Here is a 19,385-nt window from a genome sequence, read left to right as displayed (position 1 = left end):
GAGGAGCTTGTTCAGGTAGCTGGGTAGCTTGCCCATAAAGAATTTAAAGGCAAGACAGGAAAGGTGAACTTTGCGCCTAGACTCTAGTGATGACCAATCTAGTTCTTTGAGCATTTCGCAGTGATGTGTGTTGTAGTTGCATTGGAGAACAAAACGACAAATTGAATTATAGAGGGTGTCAAGTTTGCTAAGGTGGGTTTGAGGTGCCGTGCCATATACAGCTAAACCCCGTTATAACGCGGGTCTCGGGGTCCACCCCGAGACCACCGCGTTACTAACGGGGTCGCGAGAAAAAAAAATGGCCGCCGCGCTTTAGCGCATATTCATCCCGCGGGACAGGAGATGGGAGCGGGCATGTCCCTCCGCTCCCCGCTTCCCCCTGTCACCGCGGGACAGGCCGCGGGGCAGGAGATGGGAGCGGGGATGTCTCTCCTGTCCCCGCTTCCCCCTGTCACCTCGGGACAGGCCGCGGGGCAGGAGATGGGAGCGGGGATGTCCCTCCTGTCCCCGCTTCCCCCTGTCACCTCGGGACAGGCCGCGGGGCAGGAGATGGGAGCGGGGATGTCTCTCCTGTCCCCGCTTCCCCCTGTCACCTCGGGACAGGCCGCGGGGCAGGAGATGGGAGCGGGGATGTCCCTCCTGTCCCCGCTTCCCCCTGTCACCTCGGGACAGGCCGCGGGGCAGGAGATGGGAGCGGGGATGTCTCTCCTGTCCCCGCTTCCCCCTGTCACCTCGGGACAGGCCGCGGGGCAGGAGATGGGAGTGGGGATGTCCCCTCAGGTCGCCGCTTACCTCAGAACCATGCTGCCTGCATGGAGGTTGTAGCGGGGGGTTTCTTCTCCCCACCGCTGTCCCCGGTGCTCCCGCTGCCTGCGCGGGAGGAGGGGGGGGAGCGGGTGGTGGTGCTGGTCGCGGCCCGTCTGTGTAGAGTGAGAGAGTGTGTGTGTATGTATATATGGGAGAGAAAGTGTGTGTGTGTATATGGGTGTGTGAGTGTGGGTAAGTGTCTGAGTGTGTGTGTAAGTGTGTGTGAGTGTGTGTGAGTGTCTGTGAGTGTGTAAGTGTGTGTGAGTGTGTGTGAGTGTGTGTGAGTGTCTGTGAGTGTCTGTGAGTGTCTGTGAGTGTCTGTGAGTGTCTGTGAGTGTCTAAGTGTGTGTAAGTGTGTGTGAGTGTGTGTGAGTGTCTAAGTGTGTGTAAGTGTGTGTGTGTGTGTGTGAGTGTGTGTGAGTGTCTGTAAGTGTGCGTAAGTGTGCGTGAGTGTGCGTAAGTGTGTGTGAGTGTGCGTGAGTGTGGTCAGTGTGTGTGCAGTGTGTCAGTGTGAGCAATGAGCAGTGTGTGTGCAGTGTGCAGTGTGTGTGCAGTGTGGCAGTGAGCAATGAGCAGTGTGTGTGTGCAGTGTGTCAGTGTGAGCAATGAGCAGTGTGTGTGCAGTGTGCAGTGTGTGTGCAGTGTGGCAGTGTGAGCAATGAGCAGTGTGTGTGCAGTGAGTGTGTGCAGTGTGCAGTGTGTGTGCAGTGTGGCAGTGAGCAATGAGCAGTGTGTGTGCAGTGAGTGTGTGCAGTGTGTCAGTGTGAGCAATGAGCAGTGTGTGTGCAGTGTGCAGTGTGTGTGCAGTGTGGCAGTGTGAGCAATGAGCAGTGTGTGTGCAGTGAGTGTGTGCAGTGTGCAAAAAAAAAAATGTAAAAAAATTTTTTTTAAAAAAATTTTTTTTTTTTTTTTTTTTTTTTTAAAAAAAAACGGGAGCCACGGGAAAACCGCGTTATAACCGAATCGCGGTATAACGAGGCGCGTTATAACGGGGTTTAGCTGTACTATGGGGCCTATGCAGAGAGCAGCGAATTTTCGAAATTCGCCATTTTTTGGAGATAATCGCGCAGAAAACAGCAGAAAATGGAGATTTCCGAAAAACGCGCCAATTTTTCTTTTCTATTTGTAAAACTCGCCTCGCGGCTGGCGAGAACCGCAATCTCGCCAGTTTTAAAACTCTCCTAATGCAGAGAGCCGCGAACGGCATCTAGCGGCTGTTCGCGCCAATAAAATGGCGCGATTGTCTCCGTTTTGCCTCGCCAAAAAAAACTGCCGCTCGCGGCCATTGCAAAGGGAAAAAAAAAGGCGCGAATTTGTTTTAACACATTTCTGAAGCGCGCATCTCGCCAATTTAAACTCGCCACACGCATCCATGTTAAACATAGCAGAATTCGCACTTTTCTGCATATGGAGATTAAAACTCTCCAAAAAAGCTACTTTTTAATAAATTCGCCAATTTTAAAATTCGCTGCTCTCTGCATAGGCCCCTATGTCTCCATAGTCAATAATTGGCATTAGCATCTTCTGTGCGATACGCTTTCTGACCTGGAGACTTAGGGAGGATTTGTTCCTGTAAAGTACCCCTAGTTTGGCATAGGTCTTGGTTGTCAGGGTATCAATGTGCATTCCGAATGTTAAGTGGGAGTCAAACCATAAGCCCAGGTATTTAAAACTAGTGACAGGGGTTAGGGTGGTGTTAGTGTTGGTTCTAATATGGAGCTCAGTCGCTGGAAGCTTTAAGAATTTAGTCTTGGGCCCAAATACCATTGTTACAGTCTTGTCAGTGTTTAAAAACAGTTTGTTTTGGGAAATCCAGTTTTCGAGTCTCAAAAAGTCAGACTGAAGTATGTGTTGAAGGTCAGAGAGGCTATGGCTGTGTGCATATAGGATTGTGTCATCTGCATACATGTGTATTGAGGCTTCCTTACAAGCTGTGGGAAGATCATTAATGAACACTGAGAAGAGTAGGGGCCACAGAACAGAGCTATCCAGGGGGTTGGAGTTAGAGCCTGAGATGGACACATGTTGGGATCTTCCTGATAGGTAGGACTGAAACCAGTTTAAAGCATGCTTCCCTATTCCAGAGCTCTGGAGTTTGTTAAGCAGGATAGCATGATTAACTGTATCAAAAGCCTTTGCAAAATCTAGGAATACTGCACCAGTGAGTTGTCCCCGTTCCATTCCACACTGGATTTCATTGCAAACTTTTAGCAGGGTAGTTACGGTGGAGTGTTTGGGACGAAAGCCATATTGGAATTGGCTAGGGAAATTTGTCTTGGTGTAGTAGTCGTTTAATTGGTTTCGCTAATAAGTTAGTGGCACACCCCACAAAGTAATCATTGAATGCATTTGCAATGTCAGTGGGGTTTGTCAGAGTAACATACCCCTTAGTGATATTACTTGGTTGTTGATGGTTAGGAGGCTGGAATATATTGTTGATAACCTTCCAGAAGTTAGCTGGGTTTGATGTATTTTGGTGGAGATTGTCAGAGTAATATTGTGCTTTTGCGTGCCTTTTTTGCCTTGTGCACATGTTCCCAGGCATCTGTAGTGATTGAGATCCTTGGTAGTGCCAGTTGATTTGTAGCTTTTCCACAAGGTATCCCTGAGCTGGTAGAGTGCTATAAGGTCAGTTGTAACCCATGGAAGATGGGCCCCCCGTACCCTTATTTTGCGTAGTGGAGCATGGGTATCGCAGAGTTTTAAGAACTCGGATTGGAAATAGTTGAGCGCAGAATCAGGGTCGGAAATTAAATCGATTCTGTGCCATGGGCAGTTGGTAAGGTAATCCAGAAACTGTTGTGGGTTAACGTTTTTAAATGTTCTAGTGAGGAGAACTTTAGGGCTTGAATGGGGCGTTTTAATTTTCCTTACACAGTACACTATTGCATGGTCACTGAAAATGTCCGGAAGGATGCCAGAGGATTGGATTCTGCTGGGGTTTGAGGAGAGAGTCCAGTCTAGCAAGGAATGGTTATGCGATTTCAGGTTTGTCCGTGTGGGTTGGGAAATGAGTTGTGATAGGTTAAGTGACTTGAGTTGTATCTGGATTTTATGGTTTTTAGGGTCAAGCCAGTTGAAGTTGAAATCCCCAAGAACTAGCAGCTCACTCTTCTCGTTCAGAGAGGAAATGGAGCCAAGAAACTGGGTGATATCAGCCAGGGACTGTAGAGGGGCTTTAGGGGGCGGTAGATGCCAGCGAGCAAGATGGGCTTAGAAAAGGGGAGGCAGATTTTGCCAACTAGAATTTCAAAAGAGCGTGGGCTTGGGGGGCAATTTAACAGTGTAAATTGTAATGTGTCTGCAATATAAAATAACACCCCTCCTCCTCTCTTTGACCTATCTCTCCTAAAAATGGAGTATCCCTGAATGGCGATATTTGCAGCAGGGGTTTTATGGGTTAGCCATGTTTCTATAAGAATGATGGCTTTGGGTTTATGCATAAGGCACCATGCCCTTAGTTCGTCCAGTTTGGGCAGCAGGCTCCGAAAATTTATATGGGCGACAGATAGCCCTTTTTGGAATTTAAAGGTGGAATTCTCAGGGGCATGGGACAGATTTGAAATGGGAGGACCTGGGTTTGGTTCAATATCACCTGCTAAAGAGAGTAATAATATGAGCAGAAATTTGGGTAGTTGTTTGCAAGTTGTAGATTTGTGGTGTTTGCCATTAGAGTGAGCAGTGGTTGGTGTGCTAGTTTTTAGAGTTCTCCACCAACATTCCATAGATAGTGAAAGGCTTTTGAGCAGTCCAGGGTGTATGGTGATGTTGGGAGTGGGCCAGGATGGAGGTGTTTGTAGTGTATAGAGGGAGTAACATCTCCATGAAGCCAGGAGAAAGAAAAAAGTTAAGATACATAGCAGGTTCATGATGCCAGAGGTAGGCAGTACTGCATGGAGCTGTTGTGAGTGTGTGCAGACTAAACAGCAGGGTTGTGCCTGTTCCTTGTCAAATGTTTTGCTGCATTGCAATGCTAGTCAGTTCTGGGTTTCAGTGGGCTAAGTTGGTGTGGGAGGTATTTTTGTGCAGTCAGTTTTGGGAGAGGCTGCAGTGAAATAAGTTGTAAAGGGGTGTGGGGTTAAATATGTCCCACAACTAACTGATACTACATTTTGGAACTGACATTATGTTTCAGCTTTACTCCGTGTTTATCCAATCGTAGAGCAGTTTGCTTTTTCCCAAGCTGTAGATATACTAGCGAACAATTTGTAGAGGATACTGATTCCTGTTTACACATTTTACAAATATTATCTCTAATATGACTAGTAATCTATATAATTAATGCAGCAGCTTTCAAATTCATTCCCTAATTAGCCACCTGCAGTTGTTTTATTGACTCCGGTACTTCACATAACCTGATCAGCAGTGAACACCACACACTAATGTTACTTCAGAGCTCTTTAAACATTTACCATATAAACTAATCATATATATATATATACTAGCTAACAATTTCTAGATTATTGATCCCTGTTTACACATTTTACAATTATGATCTTGTATATGTGTAGCCCCGGACCCCCGTTACCTCCACTCTCCGGGGCAAGGGCGAGTGCCACCGAGCCAAGCGGTGGACCCGCCAGCACTTCTGGAGGGTGGGGGCCGAACAGGGAGCGCTCCGGTGGCTCCGTGGTGGCCCGACAGTGCAGGGCGCCGCCATGTTGTACTTTGCGCATGCGCAGGGCAGAAGGAGATGCGGCGGCGATCAGAGGCATGCGCAATGATCGCGAGCGCCGCACTAGCCTACCAGGGAAGGACCTTGGAAGGGACTACATGTCCCATGAGCCCAGGAGCGCACCACATGACGCCAGGGAGCCAATAGTGCTGGAGTATCTCCCTGCTCTCAGGGATTGATACATTTCGCGTGCGGAGCCCACGTTAGTCAGGACCAGGAAGAGCTAGGGGTAGGAGGTGAGTGCAGGGGTCTGTGACCCACTACATTAGGTCAGCAGCCCCCTAGGCCCCAGTTAGGTCCTGAGCTACATTAACAGCTTGTTGTGCTATAGGGACAGGCCCTAGGTAGGGACTCTGCCCCAATATCTGTTTGGTAGTCAGGAACACAGTGCTAAGCAGTGCAGCCCTGCGAGGTGGGTTCTGGGCTCAGAATGCCAACAAAGACACAGAGACTTACGGTGATATTATCCACGCCGGAATTCACCCCACGCGGTGGCGGATGACGATGTCGGACTGGACGGAATCCCTGTCGTAGTCTGCGGAAGCCGGGGTCGGAGCCCCGGGCAGGTATAATTCTACAAGTGCACCAACACTGTACAGCAACGCAAGAAGCACGCCTAAAGGGCAGGGGTATCATTTGGGGACACGTACGTGGTAGAGTGGCCAAGGGCCCTGTAAAGTACAGTTGGACAAGGTGTATGGGTACACGGTGGTTGGGAAGGATAATACTTTCAATGAGAGCAAGTATTGTTGTGATTCATATAGAGTATAAGTATACTTATGTGCTTGTGTTCAGTAAAGACCATTCTGTTTATACCAGTGAGTGTTATTGTGTTAGGTCCAGAGAGGGACTCCTGCCACTCCGTAGGGATCCCTCCCAGGTGGAGGCATTGCACCACGAGATATTGTGATATATATATGTACCCCAGGCTCTCCATGCAGAGGCTTAGGCTCCTGAGGGCCACACAGGTAAATCAGCACCAGTAGCGTCTGTATTCACAGGGAATACCCGTTACATATGCATAGTGATCTATATAATGAATGCAGTAGCTTTCAATTCATTCCCTAATTAGCTGCCTTCAGTTGTTTTATTAAGTACGGTACTCCACAAATCTGATCAGCAGTGAACACTACACACTAATGTTACTGTAGAGTTCTGTAAAATTGTAGAGCTGTTTGCTTTTTCCCAGGCTTTACATATTCCAGCTAACAATTTGTAAAGGGTACTGATCCCTGTTATACATTTTACAAATATTACTTAGTTGCCAGGTACCTACCAAACATACAGATGCATATACCTAAAGTTGTCTATACACCCCCAGTCCCTTAATTTATTATATTAGGGTTTGTTAATTTAATATGCTAATGATTTATCTGTAGACATATGGGATTTACTGACACTCCACAGTCCGCCACATACTTTTCAGACCCCAGCACTTATCTTGCTGCTGCTACATGGTCACCCAAATGTTGATCGCCGGTTTTTACCTCCATTTATTTGGATATTATAATAACAAAGTTCTTTTTAGTACCATCATCATATCACACAGTAGGTAGGAAGAGTACCCACAACTGCGTTTTATCTTTTCTGGTTTAGTAGTATTCCTCATTATTTAGCTCAGAGGAGCACATTAAAAAGAACACAGTACTCGAGTAGTGGAAGATTTTTCTTAGGATTCCAAAACAGCAAGAAAGAAACTTTAGATGGCAATCATTATGCTGTTTGGGACCAAGAGTTATTTGAAGAACCAGGGAAGTCCCATAAGACAAGAAGAGAACAATAGAAAAATAAGATTTTGGGGAACCAATTATTAATTGCAAGGAGGTAATAGCGGGTGACAGGACCCAGTCAATCACATAGTTGGAATCCCAATACTCCAGAGGCAGGAGTAGTCCAGAAAGAGAATGAACCCATAATTCGTTCCTCCATCATTGAGTCAACTAATGACAAATGTTGTTGCAGGAACTCTTCTTTCAATACCTCCGGAATGAAATAATAGAAGTGAATGTAATACCTATGGAAGGGAAGATAGGTCTAGGAGCCTACTAGGTGATATAAACAGTGATGTCTGATACAGACCAGAAATTGGGAGAGCTTCTAGCTGCATAACAGCAGTGGAAAACAGTCCTTGACTATGTCACTGGAGACTAGACGACTTACACAGGGATAACAGCACAAGGTAGAGCAACCATTTTCTGCAACCAGTGGGATTGATTGCATCAAATAACCAATGGTGTCCTTATAGTAAGAGAGCACTTGTAGAAAGGAAAATGCACCTAAAGATGTAATGTGATCATTACGCAAATGTACTTAAGTTCCATCCAGGAGAGGGGCAATGGTTTTAGTTCCAGTACAGATAGGCAACTGCTTGCCAGGTGGCAAGTACTGTAGAGACACAGAAATTAATGGCCAATATTCAAATTCACTGCAAATATTGTGATTATTCGCAAGTGTGAATATTTGCAGATTGATTTTAAAAAATAACTGTCGCCTACCTTAAAAGGTTAAAACATGAATTCTAATGTATGCAATTCTGCCGGTGGTCAATATTCACACATTTGATTTGACCTAAACATTAGAATTCTGAAATATGGGTTTGGGGAGAGAGGAATGGACTATCTTTAGCTAGCATACCAAGTGCTATATATATCCCCCACGAACAATGGGCATCCCTGAGATACCTGGGAAATATGCTAATTAGATATGACTCCTATTAACATATTTCCCAGGTATCTCAGTGTGCCCATTTTTTGTTCACACAGTAGGTACCTCTCCCTGAGTATTTGAAGGTGTGTTTGAGGGGATATATATAGAACTTGGGATTCTATCTAGAATAGTGAATATGTCATCGTTGTCCCCTCTTCCACAGTGGAATTGTTAATATTTATGAAATATTCATGGGCTAAATGTTTACACATTTGCCCATATGTAGTGGTAAGACTCCTATAAAATTATCAAAGCTGTTTGAGATGTAAATTATAAGGTGGGTCAAACAGACTGAAGAGAAAAAGGTCCAGATCTACTACATTAATATAGTGAAAGAATGGTTTGACGTGAATGTCACTAGACAAGCACATTTATAACTCAAATAGTCTCCTGCTCAATATTAAGGGGCACTTTAAATAGTTCAACGAAATGGAGATGTATTCTCCAATAAATGAGGCCACACTGAGGTGGCATGCCATGAAATTGTCATGAGACCTCGAGAGAAGAGAAAATGTAGACTGTATAGAATTCAAGCAGCAACAAGACAAGAAATTAAGGCTGAGATCAAGGAAAATTATGAAAATGGAAGTGATAGAGCAATCCCATAGCAAGTGATCCAGCTTTAAGATAAATGCACAATAAAAGATGTATAGCTTAACTCCTGATGAAGTTCCCACGCTAGGAACGAAACGCATAGAGCTATACATCTTTTATTGTGCATTTATCTTAATGCTTTTATATGCTATATCTATTTACGGATCAAATGTTTGGCTCCAGAGAACATTATATAGTTCAATAGTCCGTGTGTTACGAATGCGCAGTTACTGTTGTGGACATTGGCATCTGATTTCATAGCCACGTGATCGTGGTAGTCAGACAGGGCATTCCAACACCGGAGAGCTTACCACACTGCTGAAGCAACACCCAACCAAGCAGAGCAAAACAGCACTGCAGGAGTTAAAAAAAAAACTCCAGGCACTGAGGATTCCAAGCAGAGAGGGAGCCAGCTGATCTGTACACTGATTGTCTGTGAGGTGACACACACCCATACTGCCTGATTTTATCAGCTATGTTGTAAGTAGATTATTTGACATTTCTATACAGTATAAAGTTGCCATTTCATACTTCACTATTGTGGTCCTTTTTTCATTCTCTTTAGGACCAAGAAAATTGGGATTTGGTTATTGTACAGTGAATAGGGTCTTAAGTGATCCTGTGTAGGGAAAGTCAAAAGAACCTGCATAAAATGTGTTGCCACACAGTTTTGTCTAAAAACTATGACATCCATCTTTCTGATTTGTGCATGTCTGGCTATCCACTAATAATTGCTTCATAGCCTGCAATATATTGTAGAAATAAAAATAATTGAACAGCACTAAAATGTTTGTTTAATAATTACAGTATTATACAATTATAGTATTATACAAGACCAGTTGAGTGCTGTTCAGTTATCTTTATTTCAGCAGTTCTTACCCTAGGGCATGGGGGTATGTGCATCAGTGGCAGGACACATGCGTTTTTGTGAGTGCTTCTTTCTTTGATGTTTTTCTGCAATACATCGTAGACATGTGACATGGTATATATTTAGATTAGGATTTTAAACTTTCTGAGATTTTTTTTTAAATCGAAAGTCTGTTGAAGATTAAAAAGCACCATGATGCTACACAGCATGTTATGGTTATATTTATATAATTAGAAAATCAATAAATCTAAGGTTTTGTCCGTAGCATATAATTTCTTCAACATAAAAAAACATATACGCAGTATAGTCACATTTAGGCATTAAAATGCAGTTCGAAGATGTTCTTTATTTTGTCAAAATGCTGTTATACTGTGGCTAATTAAGCAAAAGTGTTAGTATCAGAATGTTCATCTACATTAAAACTGTTTTTATATGTAATAGAACAGGGGGACAGGAGAAGTGGTGACTTGAGTCAAGCTTTTCACATAAGATTCATACAAATGATTTTGCATGAATAAATATAAACCTTTGCACGAATATGGGGCTATAATTATTATGAGAATTTTGGATGGGATGTATTAAATATCATATTTCTAAAGTAAACTGCATTTCACGGAAATACATTTCATTTAGCAAAAAAAAAAAAAAAAGAATATTTTGTCTACAGTGAAATGTTGGATATTCTTAATTACAGTAGTTTAAACGGAATAGATCAACACCTTTTAAATGCTATAGTGGAGAAAACTTTCAAATTAATATAATCAATTTTGCAAGATGCAATGGTGTCATCAAACAATATATATTGAAAATCTACGTGTCAATATAATGTTTAAAAAAAAAAAGAAAACAAATCTTTTAAATTAATACTTTTTTGCATTGTGGAACATTAACATAATTATGAATTGTTATCCCTACCTGTAAAGTGTTTTATGAACTTGTCTTTTTGGTTGGAATCTCGAGAAAATATTTCTGAAAAACATAAGAAAAATATATGCAAGTCATTAGATACGGAGTCTGGGTGAAGACAGAAAAATATAGGTTTAGTCATTGATATTAAATCCCATATATACAAACAAATGTTCTACCATATAACATGTTACAGTGCTGAAAGACACTTTATATCTCATTGATTTTGGATAGACTGTAAGGTATCTTCGAGCTCTGGAAGGAGGGAGAGGGTAAACTGTTTAGTAAATGTATCCAAGCAGGAAATAGAAAAATCAGCAGCCAAAGGGAGCCAGGTTTAAATGGTAATAAAAATATATACTTTATTTAACAAACAGACATCACCATGGAGGTGTAAAGAGACCTCCTACATGTTTCGCATCTTGCAGTGCTTTATCAAGGATCCAAATCAGTGCGCTGCTGATTTTTCTATGTTCGGCTTTGATCCATTTACCTGCGGCTGGTCATGCCTCATGAGGACATTAAGGGAGCTCTAGGAGTGGGTAAGGATTTATCTCTCATATATACTGTACTTCAAAGGACTTATTCAAGAAGGAAACCAAAGTGAGCTATTTGGTCTTTTCTACATCCATTATTGTTACAGTATACCACCAATAAGGTTGCAACTGTGTGTGTTCATTACTGACTGCTACCTTCAGGAGGGATCATTTTTAGTTATCAAGACTATTCACTTTATTACCCACTCCAACAGTATGAGTTTTCTCCATGTGTTTGTCCTTACATTGGACTTTACTATTTAATATGACATCCTGTCACTTTTGGAGCACCCTCTATCTCTTCTTTGATCGTTTAGTAAATATGTCCACAGGGAACCAAAAAAACAAAGTGTACATTAATTTACTGTACAGGTAAATATCTTTGAAGTTTTGTCTATTAGTAGTAGAGCTGAAGGCTATTATTCTTTGGGGTTATGACCTGTATGGTTTGTGACGGTGAGGGGGAAACCAGGCTCACTAATAAAGGTTAAGCCCGTTTGGTTACCTTTGATCCATGTATTGGGGTTTGGGAGTGCCCAGTTGGAGCCCAGTGATTGTACATGCATTCTGTAAAATTATGCGACAATAAAGAATGTATGTGGTTTTACCTTTCCAGGAGTAAGCAAGCAAGTAAGCAAGCAGAGATTGCTGGGCTATGAGTTTCAAGGGTTTTTTTGCAGAGAAAGTGTTGTCAGAATGTGCCTAGATAGTCGGGGTCCAGAGTTGCTGATACCCCAAAAATGTACCCGGGAATCAGGTCGGATTCCCGGATACGTATAGCACATTGTCCTGGCAAAATCTCCCCTTGAAAACGCTTGCATGACTCACTGCTAGGATTCCCTGCTTCAGCACAGACCAGAAAAGTAAATGGGGCATAGGGATGTGAGGTGTCCCTGGAATGGTCATGGGGTTCCGAGGTTAAGGGGGATACCCAGTTAATGCCCAGCTCACCTAGAACCCAGTATAGGGGTTCTGGGTAGGCTCCAACCATACATAAGGTTGTGAGGAGTTTTAAAAGGCTAAGTCTAGTTTATAGTGTTTGGGAATATTGTTAGTAAGGAATAAAGTGCAGCTATTCCCCATAACCAGAAGACTTAGGAAAGTTAAAGTGTATATTTTATTAACAGTGTGTTTTAAAATACATATATGCTTGTGCACGGTATTATGAGCTGGGACTTTCAGGTCCAATGTTTTGACAGGTAACTGGGCTAGCACCTTGGTGCCAGTGTGTCTACTCAGACATCAGACATGAAAGCACCAGAGGATTCCAGAGGTGTGAAGAACATTTGGACAGGAGGTTTAGGCTCAAGTACCCATATCCTGGGATAAATGGAAGTCCTCTTGACTACCATTTGCCGCATCAGACTGTGAGGAGTCTAAAACAGTGGGTGGTTTCTGCATACCAAGTGGCTAAGGTGGCAAGCTTGCACATGCTCTTGGCTGATTCAGAAGATCCGCTTGCCAGGCTTTAGAAGACTGGCATCGCTCTGATTAGTTGGTGAGAAAGTTCCCACACTGGGATTGGCTATAGTATATCATGAATTAACTCAGAATTACTATAAGAATCTCTCAGCCAATCCGGACATCAGGTTTTAAGCGCCAGAACTGCAGTTTCAAATTTGAATGTACCAAAAGATGCTATCGGAGAAATAGAAACGAGCCGGCTTCAGAAATTTCAAGGCAAAATATTTTCTAATATTTTCCAGCTTTTTGCGACCAAGTTCTCAAAAAAGAACGTAGCGGTCACCGCTAGGATTGCAAGCCGAATTTTGTTCCAGGACATTTGGAGCTAACCCTTGGTGAAGTGATTTCAGGACCTCCAGAGGAAAGAGAGCGGTGGCGTCAGGAACTTCATGCCAATTTGAGTTCCAGGATATTTCTGGCTAAGTCTCGGTCAAATAAAGACTTTGGTTTTTCATTGATTTCAACTTGGAAAGTCTAGTTTTGTAGCCCAGATCCCCAGTAAGTGAGTCTTTCTTATGTATTTTTGTGTTCCACTGTGTGTTTGCCTATTTTAAGTGAATAAACCACAATTTATTTAATTATCTCGTTTTTCTCAATTAATGATTCTGGTAAAAAGGTGTAAACTGCCTCGTCTCCCGTGACACGGTTCAATTAACATATTTGTTTATACAGCAAATTCTATTAACAACTTCAGCTACTGTATACAACATTGGTAAATATCACACATTATTAGAAATATTTAACTCAAAAATCAATAGATAGCACTTTTTTCTAGCTGTACATGGCAATCGTTCAATTATTAAGGATTGTTTTCCATGCTGCAAGATACATTATTGTACAATAATGCCAACCATTAAGAATGAATCTGAACACTGTCATTTTCTAATAATGCTTGTACTCCAAGTTCCAATACTCAAGGAATTATGAAAGTTTTTTAAGTTATGAATCCGCTCAATGTTAACTGGATTAAGAACATTTAATTGTGTGTTTACGATAATCATGCAGTCACTTTATGCTATAGTATGTTAGCTATGTCTTGCTCTGCAACCACATACATCACCTAAGTAGGTCATACTTGTTTATGTGATAGTGATTGGATAGGATAGTTACAGATCCTGAGGAAATAATTTATTCAAAGAAGAGGTCTCCTCTAAGACAGAGATACAAAGTAGAGCTCTACTCACAAGTTCATAATGAAGTTCTCCATTTCATGTGACAGCCAAGAACAGTGAAAAGATAAGGTTTCAGGTCCCATGTGGCTCATGAGAAAGCTACACAACTTTATACTGCAGATCCAAGATCGAAATTGTAGTCAGTTAAACCACAAAATAGGTGTTGGTGTTTACCATGTTTAAATTAGATCCACTAAATAAAAATTGAAAGTGGTTTTAATCTCTCCAATTCTGTTTGAATTACTGTACAACTAAAAGAAATGTTTTGACAGACATCAAATGATGTATTCAGAAAATATACATTTGTTCTTCCTTTTATGACTATTTTCCTAATGCTATATCTTAGTTATTTCTATCATTCATTGCAAATAATTAAAAAAAAAAAATCTCATTTCATCATGTTAATCCTGATCTGACCTACTTTTAATCCCAAAAAAGCTTAGGACATTCAGCGATTTCTATTTTTATTTATGCACGCAGACGGCATATATAATTGTGCTTATTTATCTTTACATTACATATGTTACATATATTTTTTTCCATATTTTCCTCCCAATAATATATATATATTTTAGATTGAATGCATGGAGAAATTAAAACGTATTTTAAGAAATGTACTCAATTAAAATAGGCAGTTATCAAAGGAATCCTTGGACATTTTTTGTGTTGAACTATTTTAAAAAGGAAATTGGCACTACAGTCGGACTAAATTCAGCAAACTACTCTATCAACATACCATTAACTAATTGAGCTCAATTAGTAGTTAGGTTTTTACAAAGAAAAGAATACCAAATCAGCATGACTGTGCATGATCACCAACAACCAACCCATAGGCTATCTAGCTCTGGAGAGAGACATAGTATATATATATAGAGAGATGTTAGAAGCTATAGAGACTAGAGTAATTGAAAAAAATCTGTTTGATAGTCGTATACTTTAAGAAATTTTTTACTTGATGTTGATAAAAGTACATAACTAATTAGCAACAGTACCAGTGAGATTTGTGTAACCGTTACAGTGCACAAAACTAGTTTTTCATGTGATATCTTTTGAGTAACAACCAACAAAACAATTACAAAAACAGCAACCAACCCTTAATAAATGTTGAATTTTTTATGTTTCTACAAGAACCAGTGTTCACAGTGCTAGAGTGCACTAGTTGGAGAAATTCCTCTCCTTTTTTTCCCCAGTAAAAACATATACATATAGTTACATAGTAGATTATGAGTAGAGGTTGAAAAAAGACGTGTCCATCAAGTTCAACCTATGCTAAATTTAGCCAACAGATACTTTATCCTATATCTGTACTTACAGTATATTGATCCAGAGGAAGGCAAACAAAAAAACCCAGTGTTATATCATCCAAGGATATCTCATAAGGGGAATAATAAATTCCTTCCTTACTCCAAGAATTGACAATCGGATTACTCCCTGGATCAACATCCTTCACATGTTTACTTATTTGGCATATCCCTGTATACCTTTCCTTTCTAAAAAGATGTGCAACCTTTTTTTGAACAAATCTATTGTATCTGCCATGACAGTCTCCATGGGTAATGAATTCCACATTTTAACTGCCCTTACTGTAAAGAACCGTTTCCTTTGTTGCTGGAGATATCTCCTTTCCTCCAACCTTAAGGGATGACCCTGAGTCCTTTGTACTGTCCTTGGGATAAAAAGTTATTTTGAAAGCTCCTTTACTGTCCACAAATATATTTGTATATAGTTATCATATCCTCTTTAAGATGCCTCTTTTCTAATGTAAATAAATCTAATTTAGCTAGCCTCTCCTCATAAGTTAGTTCATACTTCCTCCCAAACCTGGCCCTACTACCTCCTTCCACATTACTGTTGGAACTACGATCATTCACCCAGTAGCCCAAGCACGCTGCCTTGGGGTCACACTCGACTACTCTCTCACATTTGCCCCTCACATTCAAAACATTTCTAAAACCTGTCGCTTTTTCCTCCGCAATATAACAAAGATACGCCCTTTCCTCTGTTGCTCGACTGCTAAAACTCTGACTCAGGCCCTCATTCTCTCCCGTCTTGATTACTGTAACCTCCTGCTGTCCGGCCTTCCTGCCTCTCACCTGTCTCCCCTACAATCTATCCTTAACGCTGCTGCCAGAATCACTCTACTCTTTCCTAGATCTGTCTCAGCATCTCCCCTCATGAAATCCCTCTCCTGGCTTCCGATCAAATCCCGCATCTCACACTCCATTCTTCTCCTCACTTTTAAAGCTTTACACTCTTCTGCCCCTCCTTACATCTCAGCCCTAATTTCTCGTTATGCACCATCCAGACTCTTGCGTTCTTCTCAAGGATGTCTTCTTTCTACCCCCTTTGTATCTAAAGCCCTCTCCCGCCTTAAACCTTTTTCATTGACTGCCCCTCACCTCTGGAATGCCCTTCCCCTCAGTACCCGACTAGCACCCTCTCTATCCACCTTTAAGACCCACCTTAAGACACACTTGCTTAAAGAAGCATATGAATAGGACTGTGGCTATTCTGAACACATGGCACATAAAGCTTGGCCCCCTGCAGATGGACTTACCAGAACTCCCTCCTACTGTCTCTGTACGTTCTCCCTACCTACCAATTAGACTGTAAGCTCCTCGGAGCAGGGACTCCTCTTCCTTAATGTCTAAAGCACTTATTCCCATGATCTGTTATTTATATTATCTGTTATTTATTGGATTACCACATGTATTACTGCTGTGAAGTGCTATGTACATTAATGGCGCTATATAAATAAAGACATACAATACAATTAATGTGGTGGCTCTTCTCTGCACTCTCTCTAGTTCCATAATGTTATATATATATATAATTACCATTCTTGCGTCTGGTAAGAAAAGACTGCACTCAAATCCAGTATTCCATGAAAATCTGTATTAGGCATATGTACATAAATAGGCTGCCCAAACCGACGTTTTGGTTCCGGAACGGGACCTTTCTCAAGGGGGGTGCAAAGACAGACTGGCAGACATACATATATATACCCTCACCAAATGTGCCAAACACACCTGTGCAATTGCCTGCAATGTGGAAACCCGCGAAAATCAGATACTGCTGTGCTGAACCGGAGCCACCATCTTGGAGGGGATCTAATTGAACTTCATGCTATCAAAAAGCCTACACATCACGAGCACGTCCTAGTCACTAGGGAAACCGTGCCTGCGCAGTACGAGAATCAATCTGACAACACTACCATCTAGTTCAACAGTTAATCCAAACGAATGCCAATAGTCACTCACCTGTGACTCCCTTTATCATCCGTCGCCTTAGGTAAGATCTCCCCACGTGTCCCCTGCAACTGCAGCTTCCAAGAACTGCCCCCAAGCACCATCGGAGCTGTCACCATGCCACGCATGCACATAACCCCAGACCGGGAAAAACTACAGCTCGAATTACATTGAGCATGCGCCGTCTAAATCCCTTTGCTACTATCCACACTAAGAGCGTCTTGGGAGCCATAGTGACCACCCTCGCATGCGCAATGCCTTACATACTCTGTTTCTACTGTATCATAAAACAGCATATAGAGAAATCTGTGCAAAAATACCCAAACTGTTATTGAGTGGACATTGTTCTAACCTAATCCAAGTTTTTATTGAAATTACCAGACAACTCCTTAAAGGACTTAGAACATTTAAAACTTGATGATATCAGCACTTAAGTCCCTACTAACTCATGTCCATATGAGGGACCATTAATCAACAAAAGCCCCCTACTTTGAGTTTTAAAACACTACTCTAATTAATCATATGCCTAATCTGTATTTCATCTAAAAGACGACTAAGTTGACATGGGCAACCCTGCTGTACAGGCACATGACCAGCAAATATAATTATCCAGCTACCCTAGTTATACAGCAATTCATAAATAACCTCAATCAACAGTTACCATAAGAGATATTATCACCAATAGCAATAATAGCCCCCTATCATTAGGCACTACTTTGGTTCAGGTTTTTAACTTACTGTATATAGGTTAATCTAACTTGTTGGACTGACCAGACACTCCCTTCTCCAACAGTGTATGCTACAGTATTCTTGTCAAGGGGAAGACTCCTGGAGCGGTTAGGACCTCGGTGGCCAGAATAGTAGGGAGTTTGGATTGTTGGGGTCACGGGCTGAGGTTGGTGGTGGGCAGCAAGCAGGAACGTCGGGGTCACAGGCAGGGTTCAGTGGAAGGCAGCAAGTAAGAATCATCGGAGTCCAGGCAGGGGTCGGCAAAAGGAAGGCAGGAGCAGGGCAGGGGAGCAGGAACTATGGAGCAGGAACTTAGACTAGAGAATTTAGACAAGCCAGATTACTAGCAAGGGCCTTTAATAACTACAGGACTCCACCAGGAACAGAAGCAGAAGCATGTGCATAAGAAGTCTGGACACAAAACAAAGGCAAAGGAGGAACAGTAAACAGGAATCTATAAAGACAGGGGACAGGAGCAACAAGAGGAGACAGACAGACAGAGGAACCCCGAGCAAACAGAAAACTGCAGCACACCCGGTGGACAGAAAAGGAACATTTATGAAATTATGTCAGGGCTATTCCTGACAATTCTTATTCCTTATAACCCTGTACAAACTGGACAGAACCTATAGATTTGGGTGGATTAAAGGGGATATAACATAAATTATGAATGTGAAATCCGAGGAGACATCTACCACTCTTGCACCCATCATTCCTAGAAGTTTTTTCTAGTTTTAAATTTGTGAGTATTTTGTCATTCAGTCTAGCGAATGGCAATTGCAATACATTGCATCCCTTTGTTTTAAATGCCGCTCAGGAACTAAACAGTTTAAAGGTCTTATTAAACATGCTCCGAAACAGCCAATCACACCATTATCTGTGGAATATTCACATTTAAGTCAATGGGAGATTCCGACCAATAACGGCTCAAAAATAAATGTCAAAGTATATTGAATTACCCAACAAGAAAAAAAAATTGGTAACTTTACTGCTTATGTAATAGCGTGAGACCAAAAATTCTTTTTAATTTACTCAAGAAGTTAAGACACTAACCAAAAGGAAATTCTTGTGAGTTGTGACACAGCCCTGAAGAGTATTTTGAATGTTATTTTCAGGAATTAATGTAGCTTAACCTTTTCTTTCCAATTCATACAATGCACTCGTTTTATGTGATAATCATGTGATATAAAGCTTCAAACTTCACATTATTTCAGTGGCTGCTATATAAAAAAGTATTATTCCATGTAAAGTTTCATCAAAGCATTTTTTTTAAATACCATGTTGAAATATAAGCACATTTGCTGCACATTTTTTTAATTCCTAATACTTTAAAAAACACAATATTTTGCTCAAAAATCTATTTGGTGTATAGAGTATACAAACTGAAAAAAAGCATTTGACAAATTAGCAGATTCCTGAGACAAAAAAAGCCCTGTATTTGTTGGTAAGAAGGTTTCTCAATCTGTATCTAAATCTCAATATCTAAATAAAATGATTATATTGACATATAAATCATGAGTTTCTCTATTTTGAGAAGAGATTAACTATAACATATGGAGAGAGGAAGATAGATTTGCAGGGATAAGGGTGGAGAGGGATGAAGAAAGACAGAAGATGTATATATGTATGTATGTATGTATGTATATATACAGCTAAACCCCGTTATAACGCGCCTCGTTA

General features: G+C 41.4%; 1 protein-coding gene across 3 annotated transcripts in view; it reads right to left on the bottom strand.

Moving 5' to 3' along the window:
• The window catches only part of ALKAL1 (ALK and LTK ligand 1), a 79,069-nt gene that overhangs the window by 11,074 nt on the left and 48,610 nt on the right, over nt 1–19,385 (bottom strand). For all 3 annotated transcript variants that reach the window (XM_075584411.1, XM_075584414.1, XM_075584410.1), the window contains one exon: nt 10,566–10,619. In XM_075584411.1, the coding sequence (XP_075440526.1) occupies nt 10,566–10,619 (54 nt within the window). The remainder of the gene's footprint in view (nt 1–10,565; nt 10,620–19,385) is intronic.

The sequence above is a fragment of the Ascaphus truei genome, chromosome 2, assembly GCF_040206685.1.
Source record: "Ascaphus truei isolate aAscTru1 chromosome 2, aAscTru1.hap1, whole genome shotgun sequence".
NCBI classification, from domain to species: Eukaryota; Metazoa; Chordata; class Amphibia; order Anura; family Ascaphidae; genus Ascaphus; species Ascaphus truei.
The sequence above is the reverse complement of the archived record's forward strand: the minus strand, read 5'-3'. Positions and strand labels throughout refer to the sequence as shown.